This window comes from Protomyctophum parallelum (assembly GCF_964188405.1).
Source record: "Protomyctophum parallelum genome assembly, chromosome: 10".
Classification (NCBI taxonomy): Eukaryota; Metazoa; Chordata; class Actinopteri; order Myctophiformes; family Myctophidae; genus Protomyctophum; species Protomyctophum parallelum.
In genome coordinates, this window is record NC_139704.1 from 22,736,514 (window position 1) to 22,756,899 (window position 20,386).

A 20,386-nucleotide genomic window follows, 5' to 3' on the forward strand; every position below is an offset into this window, starting at 1 on the left:
GGATTACACAGCAACTGACCAATCAGCATAACTAAATTGCCACCGCGGGCTGAACTGCCAACACAAGTGACCTCAATGCTTAAGGATCTCATTGTCATCGTGTCAAACGGTAAACATGGTTGCAGGCAGAAAATTGTATTTTGATCCAACCCCCCCCCCCCCCCCCCCCGACACTCACTCACACGTAGGAAAATCCCAGAGGCGTTTATAGACTGTAGCATTCCAGTTCCTTGTTGACAGTAATGTTTATCATAGTGTATCAAATGCTGTTTTCTCATTGTTTTTGTTAATAATTATGAACAACAACAAAGTCTCAGTGCTTGGACTGCTTCAATGGAAAAAGGTTCGAATAAGCTGTGGTGCCGTGTTTACTGTCTATACCAGTTTTATAATGCGTGAAAATGCCTTTAGGGGTCCAATTCATCTCAATATGACTTAAAGAAATGATCGTAAAGGAGAAGATGAGTGGTCTGTGGTGTAACTCTTTCCTCCGGCTGATTCATCAGACGCCTCCACACAGTGCCTCATCCGCTTTCCCTTACTGATCACCTTGATTCCTGCTCCATTCTCAAACCTCTGGTCATCTCTGGTCGGTCTTATATTCTTCGCATGGCTGGTCTCATAATCATTATAATAGTCAGCCATCTTTGGTAATGAACTGGCTGTGTGCGGCAGTCAGGTTGCTGACAATCTTCTCCTCTATCTCGGCCCCTTTACTCACATCCTCGTCCATGAGGATCAGCTCAGCCTGCATGTCCGGGGTCACCACCACCACACGACCCCGCCTGGTGTCCAGCACGTTGGCCACCACCGCCTGGTGTCTGTAAGTGTCCGTAGAGTGTCTAGTATGTTAATGCCAGAGTACAAGCGCGTGTACGGATAAAGGGATCGGCGCCTGTGTAGGAACACCACAGCATAGCCAGAGTCTAGGAAGTACTCTTCCGAGGCGGCTCCACGCCTTCCGCTGCTGAAATTATCAAGGAAGTGAACGGTGCGGGACTCCAGAGGAACCTTGGTCCCCCCTGACGTGACGAAGGCGACCCTGCGGCCGGCGGCCCTGTGCCGCTCCGCAAAAGCACTCATCTGCCTCTTGATGTCTTCGGCGTGAGAAGGAACTGCAAACTCTCCGGCCAGCTTCCCATCAACGGTGGCTTCTTCTCCGTGTTCTGCGATACTTTTCTCTGAGAGTGTCAGGGTCTGAGCGCTGGTATAGTCACCATCTGTTTCAATTTCCACACATCCTGACTGGTCTGCATGAAGGAAATGTGGCGTTTCCACCGAGACCCACAGTGCCGTCCAATGCTGTGGAAGATATTTTACAGACCCGTTTGACGTTTGTGTATAATGGATCTGATACCATGGATATTTGTTTTTTTATCGTGATGAAACCAGAACCTATGCTAGTGAAACAGCAAATACAACCGTGACAAGTTTAACCTTAAGATGAGACTGGAAAATGTGCCCACAACTACAAAATAATGTTCGTACAGGGCTCGGGTAGCTCGCTAGTACAGTATGATGATGATGTCTTGACCCACATGACACCACAGGGGGGCGGAAAAATCTATCATCATCATCATCATCATACTATAATTCTAACAATGTCTGTCTGTCTGTCTGTCTGTGTGTCAGAAACACCGCCGTAGCTCCTCATTGCCTGCACCAATCGCACACAGGCATTGACCATATGAATATGGAGGGCGTAACGAAGCCCTTTTTTTGATTTGACACATTAATGATTATTAATGAATTTATTAGTGAATTAAAAACGCACCGGGCGCAGTACCCCCCACGGCCACAAGGGGGGGGGGGGGGGGCAAATATCTCACAACGGGTAAGGGCTAGTAAATACAATCGGGCAGTTAGTTACTATAGTCTGGTTGCCCTTAGGGCAAGTTGTTGGCTTCCTTCCGTCTCATAAGACAGTGGAGTATGCGCCACGGATTAGTCTGTTGTTGGGTTACGGTGACATGAAATTGTTGTGTGATCTATAATGGTGTTATTATAAAAACATTTTGCTTTGTGTGTGATAAGGACTGTTATTATCTTATGGTTTTCGGCACAATGGAATAAGCCTTATTAGGCTGTCTGAGCTGACGCTGGCCCGTTCTGTGTCGGCTCGGCAGGATCCTCTGCAAGGGTTGTCGTAAGTTCACAACGTTCCTAGATTCTCCCTCATCGATTTTAACCGGTAACGGGTCTTATATTCCCTCATTGAGATATGCCGCATTATACTACTGATGATGTCATCCTGTCCCTGCTTGTCCATATATGGGCTTTACTGGTCACTCTGAGCCTCGATGGTCAATGACATTTAACCCCATTCTGGGCGGGAACCCCTTTTGATGTTTTAAGCATTATGTTATGCTTTAGCTGCACAGAGTGCCGCATTTAGTATGAACTATGTAGATCTGCTATTCTTTTTAAATCGTGAGCGAACGTTATTAACTCCAATCTTTGCTTCTTGGGGGGGGGGGGGTAGAATACAAGCTCAAATTCTCCCGGCAGAAGCTAACTTCATAGAGATAAATAGACTAGCTGTCAAATAGTTTGTTTGTGTTGCCACAAAAAGTATATTTGTTCAGACACATATGACGTAAATTCTCCTTTCATTGTCAATGGCAAATGTGACACATGTTGTGACGAAAAGCTGTATATAGGAGGGGCTAGCGCCCCTCAAAAAGGGAGGTTACATAACATGCACGGGTGCATTACAACTAAGAATGCTTTTCTAAACATATGTTTCAGGAGTGATTTAAAGGATATCAAAGTCCACTGATCAAATACACTTGGATAGGGCTACGTGACGTACTGTATATCGACATATACACCCCCCCCCCCCCCCCCGCCTCCCGCTTGCTGTAAATAAATAATTGTGGTGGTGTCCCAGAGGACTTCACTTTGAACACACATATGCAACACACATACAGTACACATCACACTCATATCATATGGGGATAAATCAGGGAATTTACAACATTACCAAGAGTTTATACTGTAAGTGGAATCTGTCAAACGGCTCCTCATCATCGGGGATCTACATCTTTATTCTTTCCCACCCGTCTCATTCTGTTTCTCAGCTCACTGTGAACGTGCTTACAGTTTCACACAGGGTTTCCCCGGGGGAATTGGCTAAGCGGGGATTTTCTTGTCCCTCTGCCAAGTAGCCTATCGCACACGATGACTTCCAACTACATCCAGCGCTTCATTAAGCTACACGCGTGCTCGTGTATATAGTGCATGCTATACGTATACACATGCACGCGGGCACACACTAATCACATTTCCTATGTTGAGGTACAAGTTTACCGTGTTGCCAAACACAAATTGAAATTATACTTCTACTGAGAGTGCTGATTCACTGCATGCGTCTGTTATGAAACCCAAGCGATGACTTGTGTGTGTACTGTAAAGGCTTATGATGACAGACAGTGAAGCACAGTGTGTTCCGTCCCAAAGAGAGAGAGAGAGAGAGAGAGAGAGAGAGAGAGAGAGAAGGGACATAAAATATACTGCCATGAAACAAATGAAAGAGTGAGCAGGTGTGAGAGCATCCACACTGGGTCTATGACAACCTTCTGGGCCCACATCAATTGCATTCCACACGTCCTAAGCCCTCCTCCCAGCAGGGGGGCAGCGCAGTGAGCGCACTAGGCTTCTTGGGCAGCATCTTCTTTTTCATACCTTCCTGACATTTCACGGCGGCTATACTGTACCCTGTGATGGTATTTGTGTTCTGAAAGTCAGTGGTGGAAGATAGAATAAAAGTATTAGTATACCACAATGTAGAAATATTCTTCCACAAGTAAAAGTCCTGTATTTAGAATTTTACTTGAGTAAAAGTTAGGGTCGGGACTAATTGCGATTAATTTAGATTAATTAACTACAGAAAAATTAATCGCGATTAACTACAGATAAATTAATCGCACCTTTTTTTCCACCGCGGAACATTTCTCACTGGGCGCTTTTCTATAGTACTGAAAACTGGAAATAATAAAAAGTCACCCCATTTTGTGTTGCCTAGAACTGGAGGTCTGACAAAAAACAGTAACAATATGAAGTAAGTACAGCTTTGTGATGTCACTGAGATGTACTTGTTACTGTTACTAATTTCTAAGTTCTAGGCAACACAGAATGGGGTGACTTTTTATTATTATTTCCACAACAGGTATATTAATGACAGTAAAATTTTGAAAATGAGTGGTATCCTGTAGTCACTATTCGTTGATTCACTGGAATACCAAAAAACATTTAAAAAGAAGGTTTCTCGCTGTTCTCGGGTTGAATATTGATATGCGATTAAAATGTGATTAATCTAGATTAATTAATCGCAAAGCCTCTGATTAATTAGATTAATTTTTTTAATCGAGTCCCAGCTCTAGTAAAAGTGCAAAGGTATTGGCACCAAATTATACTTAAAAACGTCAGAAATAGCAGATCTACAAGCTTACAATGCATCACGATGTAGCAAGTTGCCAGCTTGTAGATTGGCTGTGGGGTTGTTTTTTAAATAACTTGTAACTAAAGTTTAAAAATTATAGTAGTGGAATAAATTTACAATATTTGAGATGAGTAAAAGTATTGAGAAATGGAAATACATCAAAATTTAACTTAAGTAAAATGTACTTGTTACTTTCCACCACTGATGAAAATAAAGGTAGGCTAAACGCTGATCTCCCGGTGAGATAAGTCATTGTAGTAGCATGTAAGTATGTACGTTGTCAAGCCTACAGTCTTGCTTGTTTTAAATACTTCTGGCCCATAGAATAAAGAACAGATATAATAATATAAGCATCGATCCTCCATAGATGGAGCACCTGGTGACACTTGTTGCTCCACCGACACAACAGGAACAGGGATTGTGAGTGGTGTTGACGGACTGGCAGAGCAACTGCTTCGAGATAAAGTTAAAGGCTATATGCGGCAAAATGTTCACGATTCCAAAAGTAAATCTGAAAGTCATAATTTGGGATTTCTAATTTAACCTATATACTGCACTACCTTGATGCCGCCCAACATGCACATTAACCGCACACACAGACATAAACAGAATAAGACACAGATTGCGCGTGCGCGCGCACACACACACACACAAGCATTTCCTCTCCGTTTTCATCTCAGCACCCAGCAGCTGAGTTGATCTCATTGATGACACCTTTTCTCTGACACAAGCACTGCTACAACTGTCATCCTTTCAGCATTACCTGAAGCAAACAAGGTTACACGGTTTGGAGAGGCGCACTAAAAGTGTATTCCAGACAGTTCAAATTGCCTTTCAGTGGGGCTGTACTCTACACGAAGCAGCTAAAAGGGATTTATTCCACGAAATGAGACGCTAACTGACTGCAAAATGATTTATAATTCAAAATTCAACCAAAAGTACATTTAAAACGAAATAAATCCTTTTTTTCTTTAATTTACAAATTATATCTATCTATAAATACCGGTACTTCCCCATTTGTTTACATGTATTGTACACTCTATAATGATAGTACTCCACAACTTAAAACTGCAACCTCCCTCAGGGATCAGATGACACGGCACTATGACCACCATATTATCGCCCACATATTGCATTACTTGTATGGCTGCGTACGGTAGTCCTCAGTGGATGGAAGCCAGTAGCTGCAAGCAGATGTAGAGCTCAGTAACTCTGTATTCAGTTTGTGCATTCAGCCATCTCCCTCTGCGCCTATCTTTATCCATGACCAAATCTGCTCTCAGCATCATTCCCTTTAATATAATACTTACCATCCAACAACAAAAACAATCACTTGCAGGCACATAGCATGTACAAGCGCTTGAGCATGCCTGCCGGCAAGCATGTCCAATGCGCAGTCAGTCAGGCACAAAGGCAGCCAATGCTTTGTCTGCAAAGTATGAGGTAGGTACCCAATGTCTGCTATACATGCATGCTCATTAAGACAGGCATTTTTCCCAGTTCTGCACTGACTGGGCACAACACTGTGGTGATTCATTCTGAAATGTGCTCTATTTCTACTGCGTGTCGTTTCAAGTTCTGGTGGAAGAGTGCTCCATTTGTCTTCAGGGCTCGGCTATGTATAGGTCTGCATCAATGTGTCAGCGGTCATCGCCATGAAGCCGTTGGCTTGTCGTGGACATTTTTGTCAACATTCCATTTTTGCCACGGACATACAAAATGAGTGTACAATAATATTACCAGAAACACATAAATAACAGATCTGTAACTCAGAGTTACAGAGGTCCTTGCAAATAAAACATTTGAGAACCACTAGTAGTGGACTTCTAATGTGCCATACATAGTGTCATAATGAATCATTCTGGAGAAACCCTGGAGACTTGACATTCAGTAAGTGGGTGTTATGATCAAAATAAGAACATTATGGCGTGTAAAACTGGCACCTTTGTCCGTGTACGGACATGTTGGTGACCCCTGGTTCAGAGGTCTGGTGAAAGAGTGCTCCATTTGTCTTCAGGGCTACATACAGTAACTAAACTAGTTCTGCATCCAAGGTGTTGACATGGTTGTGGAGTAAAGCTCATGTGAGGTGGCATGGTTCTGGAATCTGGACCCAACAGTCATAGTCATTACATGTCATTGCGTTCAACAACAACACCACCATCACAGGTGTCATCGTGAAGCCTTTCATCTAGGCTACAATGATTGTCAGCTTCCAAAATCCACCTGCAAATTTACCTTTCATCCAGCAAGAAAGAACCCTCACAACAATGGCTTGTTACCTAAAATGTGTTCTTTGAATTCAACTCGAGCTAATTCTCCTCCCTGGACATTGCATCCCTATTTTGATAATGTTATTATAGGCAAAAATGTAGTACAAAATATATATATACATTTCTTTTAATACTAAGTATAAAAAGGGCGTTGAAAAAAGCACCATTATGCCTGGCCTTTTCTGCTAATCGTTCAATCTGCTACAGAAGAAACCTTTTGGCAGCCATGCATGGACACTGACCTGACCACTTGATTGTGTTTGCAGCCTTTTCCAGCCAAATGCTGCTCTAATATTACTGCCTAATGTAGGCCATATGCCGTTTTTTTCCCCCCCAAGAAGCCAAAGAGATACTATTTCCTATAGAGACCTGTCAGGCGAGAGCTAGGCATCAAAAACAGTCTGCAACAAACAGGCTCAGCATCCACATGATTCCACAATGAATGCAGGAGCACAATAGTGTGCCGAGCTTCTGTTATCACCGCTGGAGCAGCGCTTCAGAAAATATGCAGCGGCTTTGAGAAGAAGAGGCTCTCTTACACAGCAAGAGAGCACTAAAGCTATAATGTAACAGCTGCAAGGTTTTCGGTGTGACTTGTGAAGAGAAAATTACAAGAACATTGAAAAGTCTGTGTGAGTCATATATGCCCCAACTACTGTGCACCTTATTTTATTATGTATATACTTTTATTACTTTATTTATATCACTGCATTCTATACAATAGGACTGCAGTTGAAGTTCTGTGCTGACTTAGATACAGTAGTGATAGAACGACTCAATCGAATGCCACCTTGGCTCGCAGTTAATGGTTATTATAACGGTGGTTATAAGGACAACCACAATGATAATGACGAATGCATCAGCTCTTCTTGGCAAGGCGGGGAACGAGAGATGCAGACAAGGTTAGGGAAATGATTAGGGTCTCACGGATCGTGCACAAGTGGCACTTGCATCATATCTCCGATATATGAGGTTATGAAAATTACCCTGAAAATAGCCATAAAAGGAGAAACATAATGAAGATTATATATGGCCTGATTGGCCCCTTTCCTTCTCACTCAGCATGGGTATAGGATAGAAATATAAGCCATCTCAGCGGCAGCCTCGAGAAATTCAGCCCAATATGGTTCAAGGTTTCTCCATTAATCACCCACCAGTACAAGGGGTAAGAAATTGCAAACCTGAAGTCCTCGCCGAGAGTATCTCTGTGGCTGAATGCACTCCCACCCTGGCTACTATAGGCTTTCCTTTTGTGATCACGGCTAGGAGGATAAAAGCAGACTGCATATAAAAACTGAGACAACTCCTTGCTGCTGTCACCCTCCAGAATGTATCAGGAATAATTAGTTGCGCTGCAGGACACTTTGTTTAGATGTCAAGACATCCATAAACTGTCTAAATAGGTCACCCTTGTCAATAAATTATTGGCCTATGCATGTTTGCTATACTGTACATACTTTATACAGTGGCATATAGATACATGGGTGCACTCACTGACTCACTCACTCACTCACTCACTCACTGACTCACTGACTCACTCACTCACTCACTGACGCACTCAATCACTCACTCACTCACTCACTGACTCTCTCACACACGCACGCATGCACGTCGCACACATGCACACCATAGATCTCTTCTGTGAGCTGACCTCATTTAGGCTATACTGAAAATATATAAGTGTCTGTCATTTAAAAAAGAAAATCAAGATTGTTTAGCTAGATAAACAATCTTATGATATATATTGTTTTGTTATAGCCTAACAGAAAGCTTATTGTTAAAGTTAAAGCTCTACTGTATATTCTGAGACTCCTACACAAACATCATTTATCAGCGAGTGTGTTCCAGTTACCAATTTTGTTTCATCACTTCCAATTTCACTTGTTTATCCTGTATCCTTTCAAATTGAATTTTGTTGTCTCCACCAGGCCGAAGGCATGGGGAGAGAGTATGTTTTGCACTCCGTCCGTGTGTGTGTGTGTGTGTGTGTGTGTGTGTGTGTGTGTGTCCATCTGTGGACAGCTAATCTCTGGCACCGTTGGCTTGATCGCAGCCATACTCTGCAGTCTGCACACACACTCCCTGAATGCCACAGCTGAACCTCTGCCCCAAGGTTTTCACTTTGGCCTCTTATAGCACCACCAGGAGGCCGCTTTGTGCAAAACATGTTTTTGGACAGTACAAGTACAGATTTTGTCCAAACATTACGCAAATTGGTACACAGTCTCTCTAGAGCCATTCAACGAAACGGGTATTTCAGAATTTTCAGACTCCATCCTGATTGGCTATACACGATTGGCTTCCAAGTGCTCAGTTTCACACACACACACACACACACACACACACACACACACACACACACACACACACACACACACACACACACACAATAACTTGTTATATTACTCCTAAACATGTTGCCAAACATCACACACACACTCCTATCCTCCTGGTGGAGACCTGTGCCCAGAAGGGAACTTTTTATAGTTTCTCTCTTTTATCCCACGATTTTGCAACCCATTTTTTCACCCAGTGTATCTAATGTAATCCTGGGCGCTACACTCCCTATGCCAAACTGGGGGGGGGGGGGGCAGCGGACTGACCTCATGCTTCCTTCTATGCATGAGGAGTCCAAGCTGCTTCTTTTCACCTGACATGCAGGGGGGAGTTTCCCCGGCCGGACGTAGCGCGTGGTTATTCCGACCAGTTCCATCAGGCGCCCGGGCTGGCCAGAGGGAGGTAGTTTAGAGACCAGGATTACTGCATGTTTTTTTGTGAGGGTACCTACCTACCCTAGGGGACACGGGGAGAACATGATATCAAATCAAATTGATATCCTGACCAGAACTTTTATTTTAATATATTCACTTACAGCACTTTAATGCACCTTTTTGATTCAATGGTAAGATTATGAATATTTCTTACATCGTAGTGCAGACACAAGGATTATTTCCCATACAAATACAATGACAACTAAACTATCAATGAATCATTACTTCCCTGCATGGCACTAATCTTGCCTTAATTATGCAATTATTAGGCTAATAATTGCATAATTGGGTTTTTTTTCTTCAATGGCACATATCAAAGAGCTCAAGCAATCATTCATGCATCCTCCATGTCTGTGTGTGCTTCTATTAATATCTGTAACATGGCTGCAATTACTGCATTGTGTGTGTGTGTGTGTGTGTGTGTGTGTGTGTGTGTGTGTGTGTGTGTGTGTGTGTGTGTGTGTGTGTGTGTGTGTGTGTGTGTTTGTGTGAGAGATTGTTTTTTCCTAGCAGAGCAACATTTTCCCATCGTATTTGTCGATAAGGCCAAGTTATTACAAACTTTATATCATGGTAGTATAAGTATAGTAAGTATAAGTAGGCTATAGGCTATAGAGAATGTTTACAGTGTGTAACTTACGATCATATACACATGCACCATCCATGGACACATACAGTAGCCTACAGTAGCCTATAGTCTGCGTATAATAAACCTGTCAACATAATAGTCTGTTCAGTAGAAAGTTGAGCGGCCGCCACACCCCCGACGGCCCGACATGCAACCTCCTCTACCGCCAGACATAACAAGCTGTGTGAGGCTGGCTAATAGTTTATTCACCCATGCAGGCATAGCAGCCTTCCTTCTTGTTGGGAACGGTCAAAACAGCAAAAGTGGTTATTTGCGACATCTTGATATGAACTTCTTCAACTCATACAGACAGTCATTATGTTGCGAAAATAAGCCATGATCGCTGCACTGTGCAATGTGCCTATAATGTGTATAGTAGCCTGTTTTTATTTACTTACCATCTTCCTTTTCGTCGAACACTGGTCTTTTCGAAGAACTGTTCGCCCCCATCCTCTTCTTCCACTTGCTCCATTGAAACATTGATGCGAGCTCAGATTGCATTCCTTATTGCCCCTCGGAAGAAAAACTACAGCTGTGTGTGTGTATATTGGGCTGGACACGTTGATCAAACGATGATCAAATACATCGCACCGCGCTACCCTGCACTCTCTCTCTCTCTCTCTCTCTCTCTCTCTCTCTCTCTCTCGCCGGTGTCAATTATTACACCGTCGCAACGCGAGAAAGAAACACTAATGTTACACCAAGACAAGTACCGAATGTTTTTTTTGGGGGGGGGATTAAAAAATAAATAATGCAGTTTTAGACAAAGAGAGATCGAGAGAAAAAAAGACACTCGCTGATCTCTGTTCTTCCGCAACCAACCAACCAACCAAGTGACTTATGCTGCTGAGTGTGACAGTTAGGATTTGCCAGTGGCTGTAGTGTAGAAGTCGACGCAGCTCACACACACAGCACTGTCATTCGTGCATGTCAAGATTCAAGACCAGGCAGAGAGGAGCCCAGGATGCGGATCACACACACACACTGTGACACACACACACGAGCATACACGCACACTATAGCAGGAGCTTTTCAACCGACCACTGCACTCGGCTACTACTAGGAAGTGTATTGGGCTGTGTGTACAGTCCAGTCCTTCAGAGTGCATTTCAGACATTAGGAATCTCATTAGAAGATGGGTGGTGCCTGTCTGAGCATTGAGGGGAAAGGGCTTTTTAACGCTTTGTGCCCCTGAACCACTCCACTCGATCGTGACGTCAACGCATTTAAGAGGCCCGGGCCATCATGATATAATATGGTATTCTTATGTAGGATTAAAGTAAACATTTCAATTGTCCAAACTTAAAAATAAAGAAATCCTACATTGACATTGAAAGCGTATAACTTGGTAAACTTTAGTTTTAGTGGGATCTATTCGTGCGAGCTCGTACTGTTTGACAGTTGAAGGGCGCCGTAGTTGATGTTGCGTTGGTGGTTACCATGGAAACGACACTTCGAAGGATGGTAATAACTCATTCAATTTACGTGTTATATAGTTCATACTGAGGCGGATAGCTAAGCCTATTTGTTTTAAGAAGTAATGACAATAATAAGCACACTCTTCTTTATGAACGAGTATACCGGTAGCCTACATTGCTGCAGTTGTTGCTTGTAGCCTACTTGGTCCTCTCAATGATGTTACTGTCGTTTCTACTGTCTGTGTTGATTAGCATAGCTGACAAGCTATCAATGATCAGACAATAATACGTTTCGTTAGAGTTTTTAGTTAAATAATGTAGTGAGATAATCTTGTGTCTAGAACTTGAAGTGCCTTGGAAAGCTTTATTTAATTGTTTCCTGCATATTATTATAAAATTGTATTAACATATAAATAGCTTTTGGGCACTGCAGTTTTTAGGCAGTGGTGGTCACTGGTGGAAAATAACTACTGTAATAATAAGTACTGTACAAGTATTTGTACTTTACTTGAGTATTTCCAATTTCCAATACTTTTACTTCTACTCCACTTTTACTTTTACACTATATTTGAAAACTTTAGTTACTTTGATTATTATTACAAAACATATTAAACACTTCTGCCATATACATTCCGGCCATTTGAAAATAGCCAATCTACAAGCTCACAACGTGGATTTGCTATTTTCAAAAGCTTTTTTATCAGAAAACTTGTGAAATGGGACATTCCATATTGAGTAGGCCTACTTTTATTTTTGGTACTTCAAGAACATTTTGATACCAATTATTTTGTACTTTTTACCTATTTTGAATGCTAAACTACTTGTAACAGACTATTTCTACACTATAGGGCAGTGGTTCCCAAAGTGGGGTCCGGGGACCCCCAGGGGTCCTTGAGGGAGTTCCAGGGGGTCCCCAGCTGAATGATAGTTTGGAACTAAATGGAACCAAATGGACCCTAACAGGTGCATTTGTTTCCATTTGTAAACTCTCAGAGTTAAATTAATATTGATTTTACAATATATATTGGGGGTCCCAGAGATAGAAATGCCATTAAATGGGGGTCCGTAGACTAATTCATGCATGTCAAACTGGGGGTCCTTGAAAGGTCCGTGTTGAGAATGTACTAGAGACATAAAAATCCTCTCTTGTGGGGGTCCCTGGCATATATATTCAAATGGAGGTCCGCAAACTAATTAGTGTCAATTTGATGGTCCTTGACATGAAACAGTTTGGGAACCACTGCTGTTGACCATTTGCAGACCGTGGCCATGTTTCCATCAGAGCTTGGAAGCACTCGTTTTCAGTAAAGCAATGTCCTGCTGCCTCGCACCTTGCATTGGCCGCAAGCACACTGTCGCGCGTGGACGCGTCAGAAGAACCCGAAGCCCTTCTTCTTCGTGGGGTTTTTAGACAGCTGGTGGATGGAAAAGAAGCTCCACCTCCGCGCCCGACTAACGCGACGGACAGCTTCACGGACGCGCTCTCCTCCGCGTCAGTCGGGCGCGGAGGTGGAGCCATCCACCAGCTGTCTAAAAACTGTTCGCAGCTGCTGTGCGCAGCCGAAAAGGCCGCGAAGGTCTGCCTCCGCTGACAGTGTGCTAATTCAAAACAGGTGGTACACAGGACAGTTGAGTCATATCTAACTAGCACTTCCAAACACCAGCACTTAGAAAAATAATCACCTGCAAGGACACAAAGTAGCTCATAAGATGTATACAGTGGATTTTTATGAAACAAACACTTTGAGGATAGAAAGAGAATAATTCAAGCTTTCCGTACAGCTGCAATGTTGGTGAGTTTGACGTTTTTTAATACAATTAGAAATTACTTTTCTGTTTGGATGAATGGGCTGCCATTGGAAGTTGCACCTAGGTAGCACCTTGCCATTAACTTATATGGTAAGATGGCCGCGGTCTGCATATGGTATATAGTTCCGTTTGTAATCTCATATCTACACTTAGCTCCGAGAAGAGGTTACATATAATCAGGACATCCCTGCACGGGTAGGGCTGAATGATTAATATATGTCTGCAATAATAATCAAAACAAGTAACAAGTAACCAAAGTTTTCCAATAATTGTATTACAAAGTACAATATTTTCCTTTGAGGTGTAGTGGAGTAGAAGTAAAAGTACTGAAAACTGGAAATACTCCAGTAAAGTAAAAAAAAGAATACTGCAACATTGTAGTATAGTACTTGAGTACATGTACATGTACAGGGCATTGGCTCAGCAGTAGAGTGGCCGGTAGAGAGGGAACAGTTCGAACCCCAGAGTAGTGTTGAAGTGTCCTTGAGTGAGATTCTGAACCCCTAATTGCTCCCGATGTGCAGGTTCGTGCCTTGCATGATTTCCTTCGTCGTGTGTGTGTGTGTGTGTGTGTGTGTGTGTGTGGGTGTGTGTGTGTGTGTGTGTGTGTGTGTGTGTGTGTGTGTGTGTGTGTGTGTGTGTGTGTGTGTGTGTGTGTGTGTGTGTGTGTGTGTGTGTGTGTGTGTGTCAATACACATACAATACAATACAATACATCACATCTGAATATCATATCTACAATAAATGGTAAATGGTGCATTTATATAGCACCTTTATCCAAGGCGCTTTTTAGAGATTGTGCATTACACACACACGCCAGAGGAAACCATGCAAGGCACCAACCTGCACATCGGGAGCAATTAGGGGTTCAGAGCCAGGACACTTCGACACTAACTCTGGGGGAGCCCGGGTTTGAACTGGGAACCTTGCGGTTCCCATCTGGTCACTCTACCCCTGAGCCCCTGCCGCCCAATTTCTTTCCCACAGACAGAAGAAGCTGCTGATCTGCATTTGAGCCTTGATTGTGAGGACAGTGTTGTGAAATCCCAGACACTTCACCTGCTACCACCTGAGAAATGTGTTGCACCAGAGACTGCGTTTTTAAGCAGAACAAAGCTGACAGACGTTGCGGAGAGTATTTTGAAAAATCGCTCGCTAAAGGTCAGCCTGAACTTCAATCATTGTTGTATACTTCTGCCCATGCCCCTATTGTGATATCAATAATAATAATAATAATAATATGCTGTTAAGAATAGATGTTATTATCGTACAATGCATATTTGAATTTCTACGCATTTTTCTACACTGGATCAGTTATTATATGTATTTTTTCTTTTTTTTTTCTTGTCAGAATTTATATCTTGAAGGAAACCAGATAGTCTCTCTCCCAGATTCCATGTTCACCAGTTTGCCCAACCTGGTATGGCTGGACCTCAGAAATAATCACATTTCCTTACTTCCTATGAAAATTGGTTTTCACAGGTAATCCACTCCTTTCCCTTTACGCGTGCGTGCGTGCGTGTGTGCGTGCGTGTGGCCTCATAGCATAATTACCTCAGTCTTTTTCAGGTTTTCAGGAAAGAAGAAATTAAAAATGAAAATCTTGCTCAAGTCATCTGCCTAACTATACTCTCCTAACAGTCAGAATGATTGGTACATTCAAAAATAATTTCTGCCTAAGTCAAAAAGTTTACTTCATAGCATTTCTGCCTAAGCCATTTTATAGGTGTTCTGATCGGCTGAGGTCGGACATAGGGAATAAGGCATAATGAAGCAGCAGTGTTAGAGTATAGAGTTAGGCAGAAATGACAATTTGGGCAAAATAATGACATTATGCTATGAAGCTATAACGTATATATTTGAGCTACTCTTTGCAGGTAATTGCTGCCACTTAGCTACTACTCATTACATCTACTCCTCTATTAATTTATAATCTCTGAATGGTTCTTTCAGATCTCTGAAAACATTACTTCTGGAAGGAAATCCTATTTCTGAACTTCCACCAGAGCTGGGTGAGTTCAGTTCAGTCATCTCTACCAGTAGTGATTTCACCTCATATCACTGATTCTCCAACAAATATTGTTTTTCCAACACCTTTGTTTCAGTCCTGGCCCATTAAGACAATGCTTTTATATTGTATGCCGTTTAAAAGTACCAAAACGAGGTAATAATATTATGCATTTTTTCCACTTCCTATAGGTAACGTGATGACCCTCAAAGCTCTGAACCTGAGGAATTGCCCCGTCAGGTTTCCACCACCGGCCATTGTGCACGCAGGGGTCCAGAGCATTCTGCAGTTCCTGAGGAGTGCCGTGGCAGAGAGATCAGTACACGTATGGAAATGTCATTCAGGTGAATGAAATGAAACCCTCCCTCCCAAACGTGCATGTACGATGCAGCGGCAAGGTGTTCGGTATGCACGTGCATCCCAGCCCATCTGGTCTTTCAGCATAAGAAAAGGGAGGGTGGTCACAAAAATAGCTTGTTGCCCTGGTTCCACTTCAGTGGTGTGATTCTGTTCCCTTGGAGACAGTGCATGCCAGTCGCCTGACCCACCCCCCCTCCACCCCTTCTCCCCAGCTGCTATACAACACTGCAATAATTTTAGCCAGATGAAAATGATCGATCACCTGTGGGCTCCTAATGGATGCTCTCTGTCTTCAAGCACTGTCCATAGCTAATCCTCTTAGCCTGGTTTATATTTTATGGTATGATGGTGTCCCTCGCCCAAGAAAAAAAAAATCGATCTACAAGCTCACTATACGTGCTGTAATGCTATGCAGTGTGAACATGTTGATCTGCTATTTGCGACGCATGACACCGTCGTACGACAAAATGTAAATTCATGAGCAGCCGGAGACAGGAAGAGCTGCTGTAGCACATTGAGCTAAAGACAAATGCCACAGTCGACCCTGTTTATCTCCTTGTCTACAAGGTTATAAAAAAACAAAAAAAGAGACCCCTCTTCCCCGGGGGAGCAATCTCTGAGCTTGTTGCGTGTTTTGGTGTTCAGCACTAAATGCACCAGCGTTCATTTGACTGTTTTTGATTTATTTCCTCAGAGCATATCCTTAGTGATTGGCCTGTCACAGACTTGCGAGGCTTCTGTTCACTTATACTCTTCTGCTCTGTCATCAACCTGTCTCCACTGGCAATTCATGCGATACGTTTACCCATATTATTTCAGCATCACTATCATCTTGTACATATAGTTGAGAAGCAGAGGCACTTCAATGCCATGATGTATAGGGTTATATGTATGGAATAATATTTCAAGGAATTTGCTTTGGCACCTGTGTGTGACATTTACACTTACTGCAGGGTATGTGCAAGAACTCACAATAGTGCAATAGGACACTGCATACAGTAACGTGCACTCAGACAGTAGCCTACAGATAGTCAGTTCTTAAGCCATTTAGGCCTGACGTCAAAATTAAAAAATCTTCTAAATCCTGACAGTTTTCTGAAAAGCCCATGTTTCTATATGTCAGTCAAAACATATTGACTCAAACATATTCATGTCAAGGACCCCAAATATATATGACATTGGCCGCCGGCCGCCATCTGAAAATATGTTGTTCCAGGGACCCTCCCAGTAGCAAAGATTTAAGTTAAAAGCTCGCTCTGAAAGAATATATATTCAATGATTTCGGGCACATTTTCACGATTTTTCAACAGCTAAAGTATAACATAATGCTTAAAACACCAAAAGGTTTTCTTTTTTGCCTAGACGTCCACAGATGTCTTTGGCACTGCGCGGTAATTCCCAGGACGTCTGTGGACGTCTTGGGCTCAAAATGTGTTTTAATTAATGAGTACTTCTACTTTTGGTACATTTTGAGACCAATACTTTTGTACCTTCACTCAAGTACATTTTGAATTCCGGACTTAATTAGTATTCCTACATTTTTCAACCACTGTATGCTTATTTGTAGACGCAGAAATGCCCCTTGTGGAAAAACTCCAGCTGTCGGAGCTGGTGGGGTCAAGCATGGACCTGTGTGAGGAGGAGGAGGAGGGGGAGGCGGTGGATGAAGATGAACTCCACAAGTTCAGGGATCTCAAACACAGGATGATTCTCATGGACAGAGCCGAGTTGGACTACGATGAACCCATTGTACCCTCAGCACAGCAGCCAAGGGCAGCAGCAGCAGCACAGGGTGATGGAAACCGTGAGCCGAAACTCCTGGCCATTGTCCAAAGGTATAGTAAAACATTTATGATTTGTGGGGATGCACAAACGTGGTGAATGTACGGTGTATGGTTCTGATGGGCATGTACTCATTGTCATGTGCATATATAATGGTATGGTGATAAATAACAATAGATTGTCCCTTCCCCCATGGTTCATCTCATTTGTATAGTATTGTAAGTATTGTAATGAACAAGGACGTAGTTTTGAGTGTTCAGCCTGTTTGGAAAAACAAAGAGCTATTTGCAACATTACACATGATACACATTCTCCCCAAGTCCCCTATCCTATCATCCTCCTGGAATGATCAAATAAGTGAACACACGATGATAGATGTATCTACAGTTGGAGGGTGGTACATTTGTTTTGATTCTATTGAGAACTTTAGTGCAGAGGTTTGGGATTTGTTTGCAACACGGATAACACAGAACTTCTTTAATGATATTCTCTGCAGAGGAGACCTATTGCAGTCATAAAAAGTCTCCCAGCCTCGAGCTCCTCCACAGGGACCTGCAGCTCTGGTGAACAATAAAAAATAAAGCATTTTGTTTCGATTTATTTGTCAGAAAAAAAGAGATTACCAGGGCCGACATAATTCCAGCGCGCCACTCATTTGACATCCAGCACGGGCTGAGGTCAGAGGAAAGGAGATTGGCTGCGATAAAAGAGCTGAAAGAGAAACAGGCTATTTTGGAACAGAAAAGAAAGTAAGTGGGTGTCTGGAGTTGTCTGTGTAAATCATTTATTTCAGTGCACACGGTACTCAAATCAACTGCACGTTGACATTAATCGTTGCTGAATCGTGTCAGTTGTTGACCGTGATAGAATTGCACAGAATATTTAGCCTATACACTATAAAATCCTCAGTGTAGACCCATAACGGGTGCATTTGGTTACATTTGTACAGAGAGTTACAAATGGATACAACGCAGATGATTTTACTGTGTGTACAGACTGTACTGTACACACAATGCCAGAGTGGAGAAAGACACGGCAAGGGGGTGTGTATTGTATCTAATTGACATTTGATGAACTGCCAGAAAGTGAGGGATCAATATTACGTGCCTGCCAAAACCATTAATAGTAATGGGTATGTAAAGAAATGAAGCCCAGTCATAGATCAGATTTTCCCAGCCCCAATCCTAACTATTGTGAGTTAGATTGGTCTTTATGATGAGACACAGTTACATTATAATGCACTGTTAACGATGCATCCTGACCATTCCTTAGAGACCAAGAGTTTCTTCAGAAATGGCGCAAACATACAAAGGTGATGCAAGACAGGAAAGTCTTGGAGCTCAAGAAGGAGAGACATGAAAAACACAGGAGAGAGGAAGTAAGTCAGTTCATCTGGCTACATTATTTTATTTGTATTTGTTTGTTTGTTTGTTTGTTTGTTTGCTTGATACATAGTTAATTTGCATTTGCAGTCCCTGGGCAGGCAGAACAATACAGACATTTTAAAACAAGTAACAAGGTTTACAAACATTACAACTCCAATAAAACACGTATTACATACTTTGCATGTTAAAGAACATTTGGTTCCATACATTTGAAACATAATTTAAGTATCGTTTAAACAAATACTGAAGCTTGTGCACTCTCTGATATGAATAGAAATTGAGTTCAATTTGTTTGCTCTCCATTCTACAGCGGATATGCAAATTGTAAAGTGAACTGATCCCTGTCTAATACAACCTATGGGAATTTCAACATTGCTTTAATTTATTTGGAGTGCACTTGCTAAACACAAGGGGGTAGCATAGCACCACCTCTGTATGGGCAACGGCACTACCAAATAATTGTACTGTATAATAACACATTTGACTTGGCTCATGAAGAGCGGATATTGGAATTGGCACGAGAGAAGATTGATTATGCTAAGGTAGCATGGGCAGACTCACAGATCAGAGTGAAATGGACTGACTTGTGCTGTCTGACCTGAACACTTGAACTCTCTGCACTTTATATTTAGTCACTATTCAATGTTGTTTTTGCATTCCTAATATGTTGTCATGACATACATGTCATGGCAGTAAAGGCTTCTGATTCTGATTCTGAGATATATTCGATTCAACACTGTTATGTCTGAGGTAACAACAGAGAGTAATGATGGAGTGGAATGCAAGGGAATGGGTCCATTTTGCTACGGGGGTCCTGTACAAATGTATATCTTCTGTATATATCGTTGTAAAATATTAGAATTCCTGAACGATTTCCCTCGCCGCCACCGCCACTATTATGATAAACCAACACATTATTACGAGCAGAAAAACCCAAACAGGCTCGGGAACAAGTATACATTTGTATACATTCAAATTGTCTACGGTCACTTTGACTCAGACCATAGACAAACCTGATATGTCACTATGACTCAAACATAACCATAAACAAAACTATGCCCATATATAGACATGAAGTTTTTTTGTTTTTCTGCTGCAGCATTCAGAGACACGTCATGCTGGCCACAATCATACCCAGAGGATACAGAAGTCCTTTATGTCCCAGAAGGAACTTGAAGAGTCCAGGTAAATAAATGGTGATCGCATGACCCTAATTTGGTCCAAACTTCAGGCCGCAACTTTAGCATAGACTCAGCACAGGCCACATCCCCAGTGACTGCTGAATCCTTTGTTTATTTTCTTCTTCTTTTTTTGTACCACTTTTTCTCTCCAATTTAGTCTTTATGCCAATTAATTCCTCCCCACGGGTTCACATTTGTGTATTATCACTGCTGTTGTATCCTAACTGACTCGCCTGCCAGTGAGGAGCCCCCACCGGGAGGACGTAGAGAGCCTTCGTTCTACCCCTCCTGCCCAACACTCCCTGCAGACAGGTGCCACCCCGGCCCCTA

The 20,386-nt window shown here is 42.4% G+C and overlaps 2 protein-coding genes across 2 annotated transcripts in view; one reads left to right on the top strand and one right to left on the bottom strand.

Annotated features, from left to right (window-relative positions):
* stk32c (serine/threonine kinase 32C) overlaps positions 1–10,737 on the bottom strand; it is a 126,777-nt gene extending 116,040 nt beyond the window's left edge. Inside the window, exon 1 of the mRNA XM_083774491.1 lies at positions 10,512–10,737. Within this exon, the coding sequence (XP_083630617.1) occupies positions 10,512–10,614 (103 nt within the window). The 5' untranslated portion in view covers positions 10,615–10,737. The remainder of the gene's footprint in view (positions 1–10,511) is intronic.
* Positions 10,738–13,435: 2,698 nt separating this feature from the next.
* On the top strand, positions 13,436–20,064 carry LOC310865741 (leucine-rich repeat-containing protein 27-like; the record flags this gene model as incomplete). The annotated part of the gene is made up of 9 exons (XM_083774950.1): positions 13,436–13,444; positions 14,328–14,501; positions 14,692–14,822; positions 15,294–15,352; positions 15,540–15,692; positions 17,276–17,512; positions 18,074–18,239; positions 18,763–18,868; positions 19,975–20,064. 9 exons carry the CDS (start codon positions 13,436–13,438, stop codon positions 20,062–20,064), a joined length of 1,125 nt encoding a protein of 374 aa, XP_083631076.1.
* Positions 20,065–20,386: the final 322 nt, after the last annotated feature.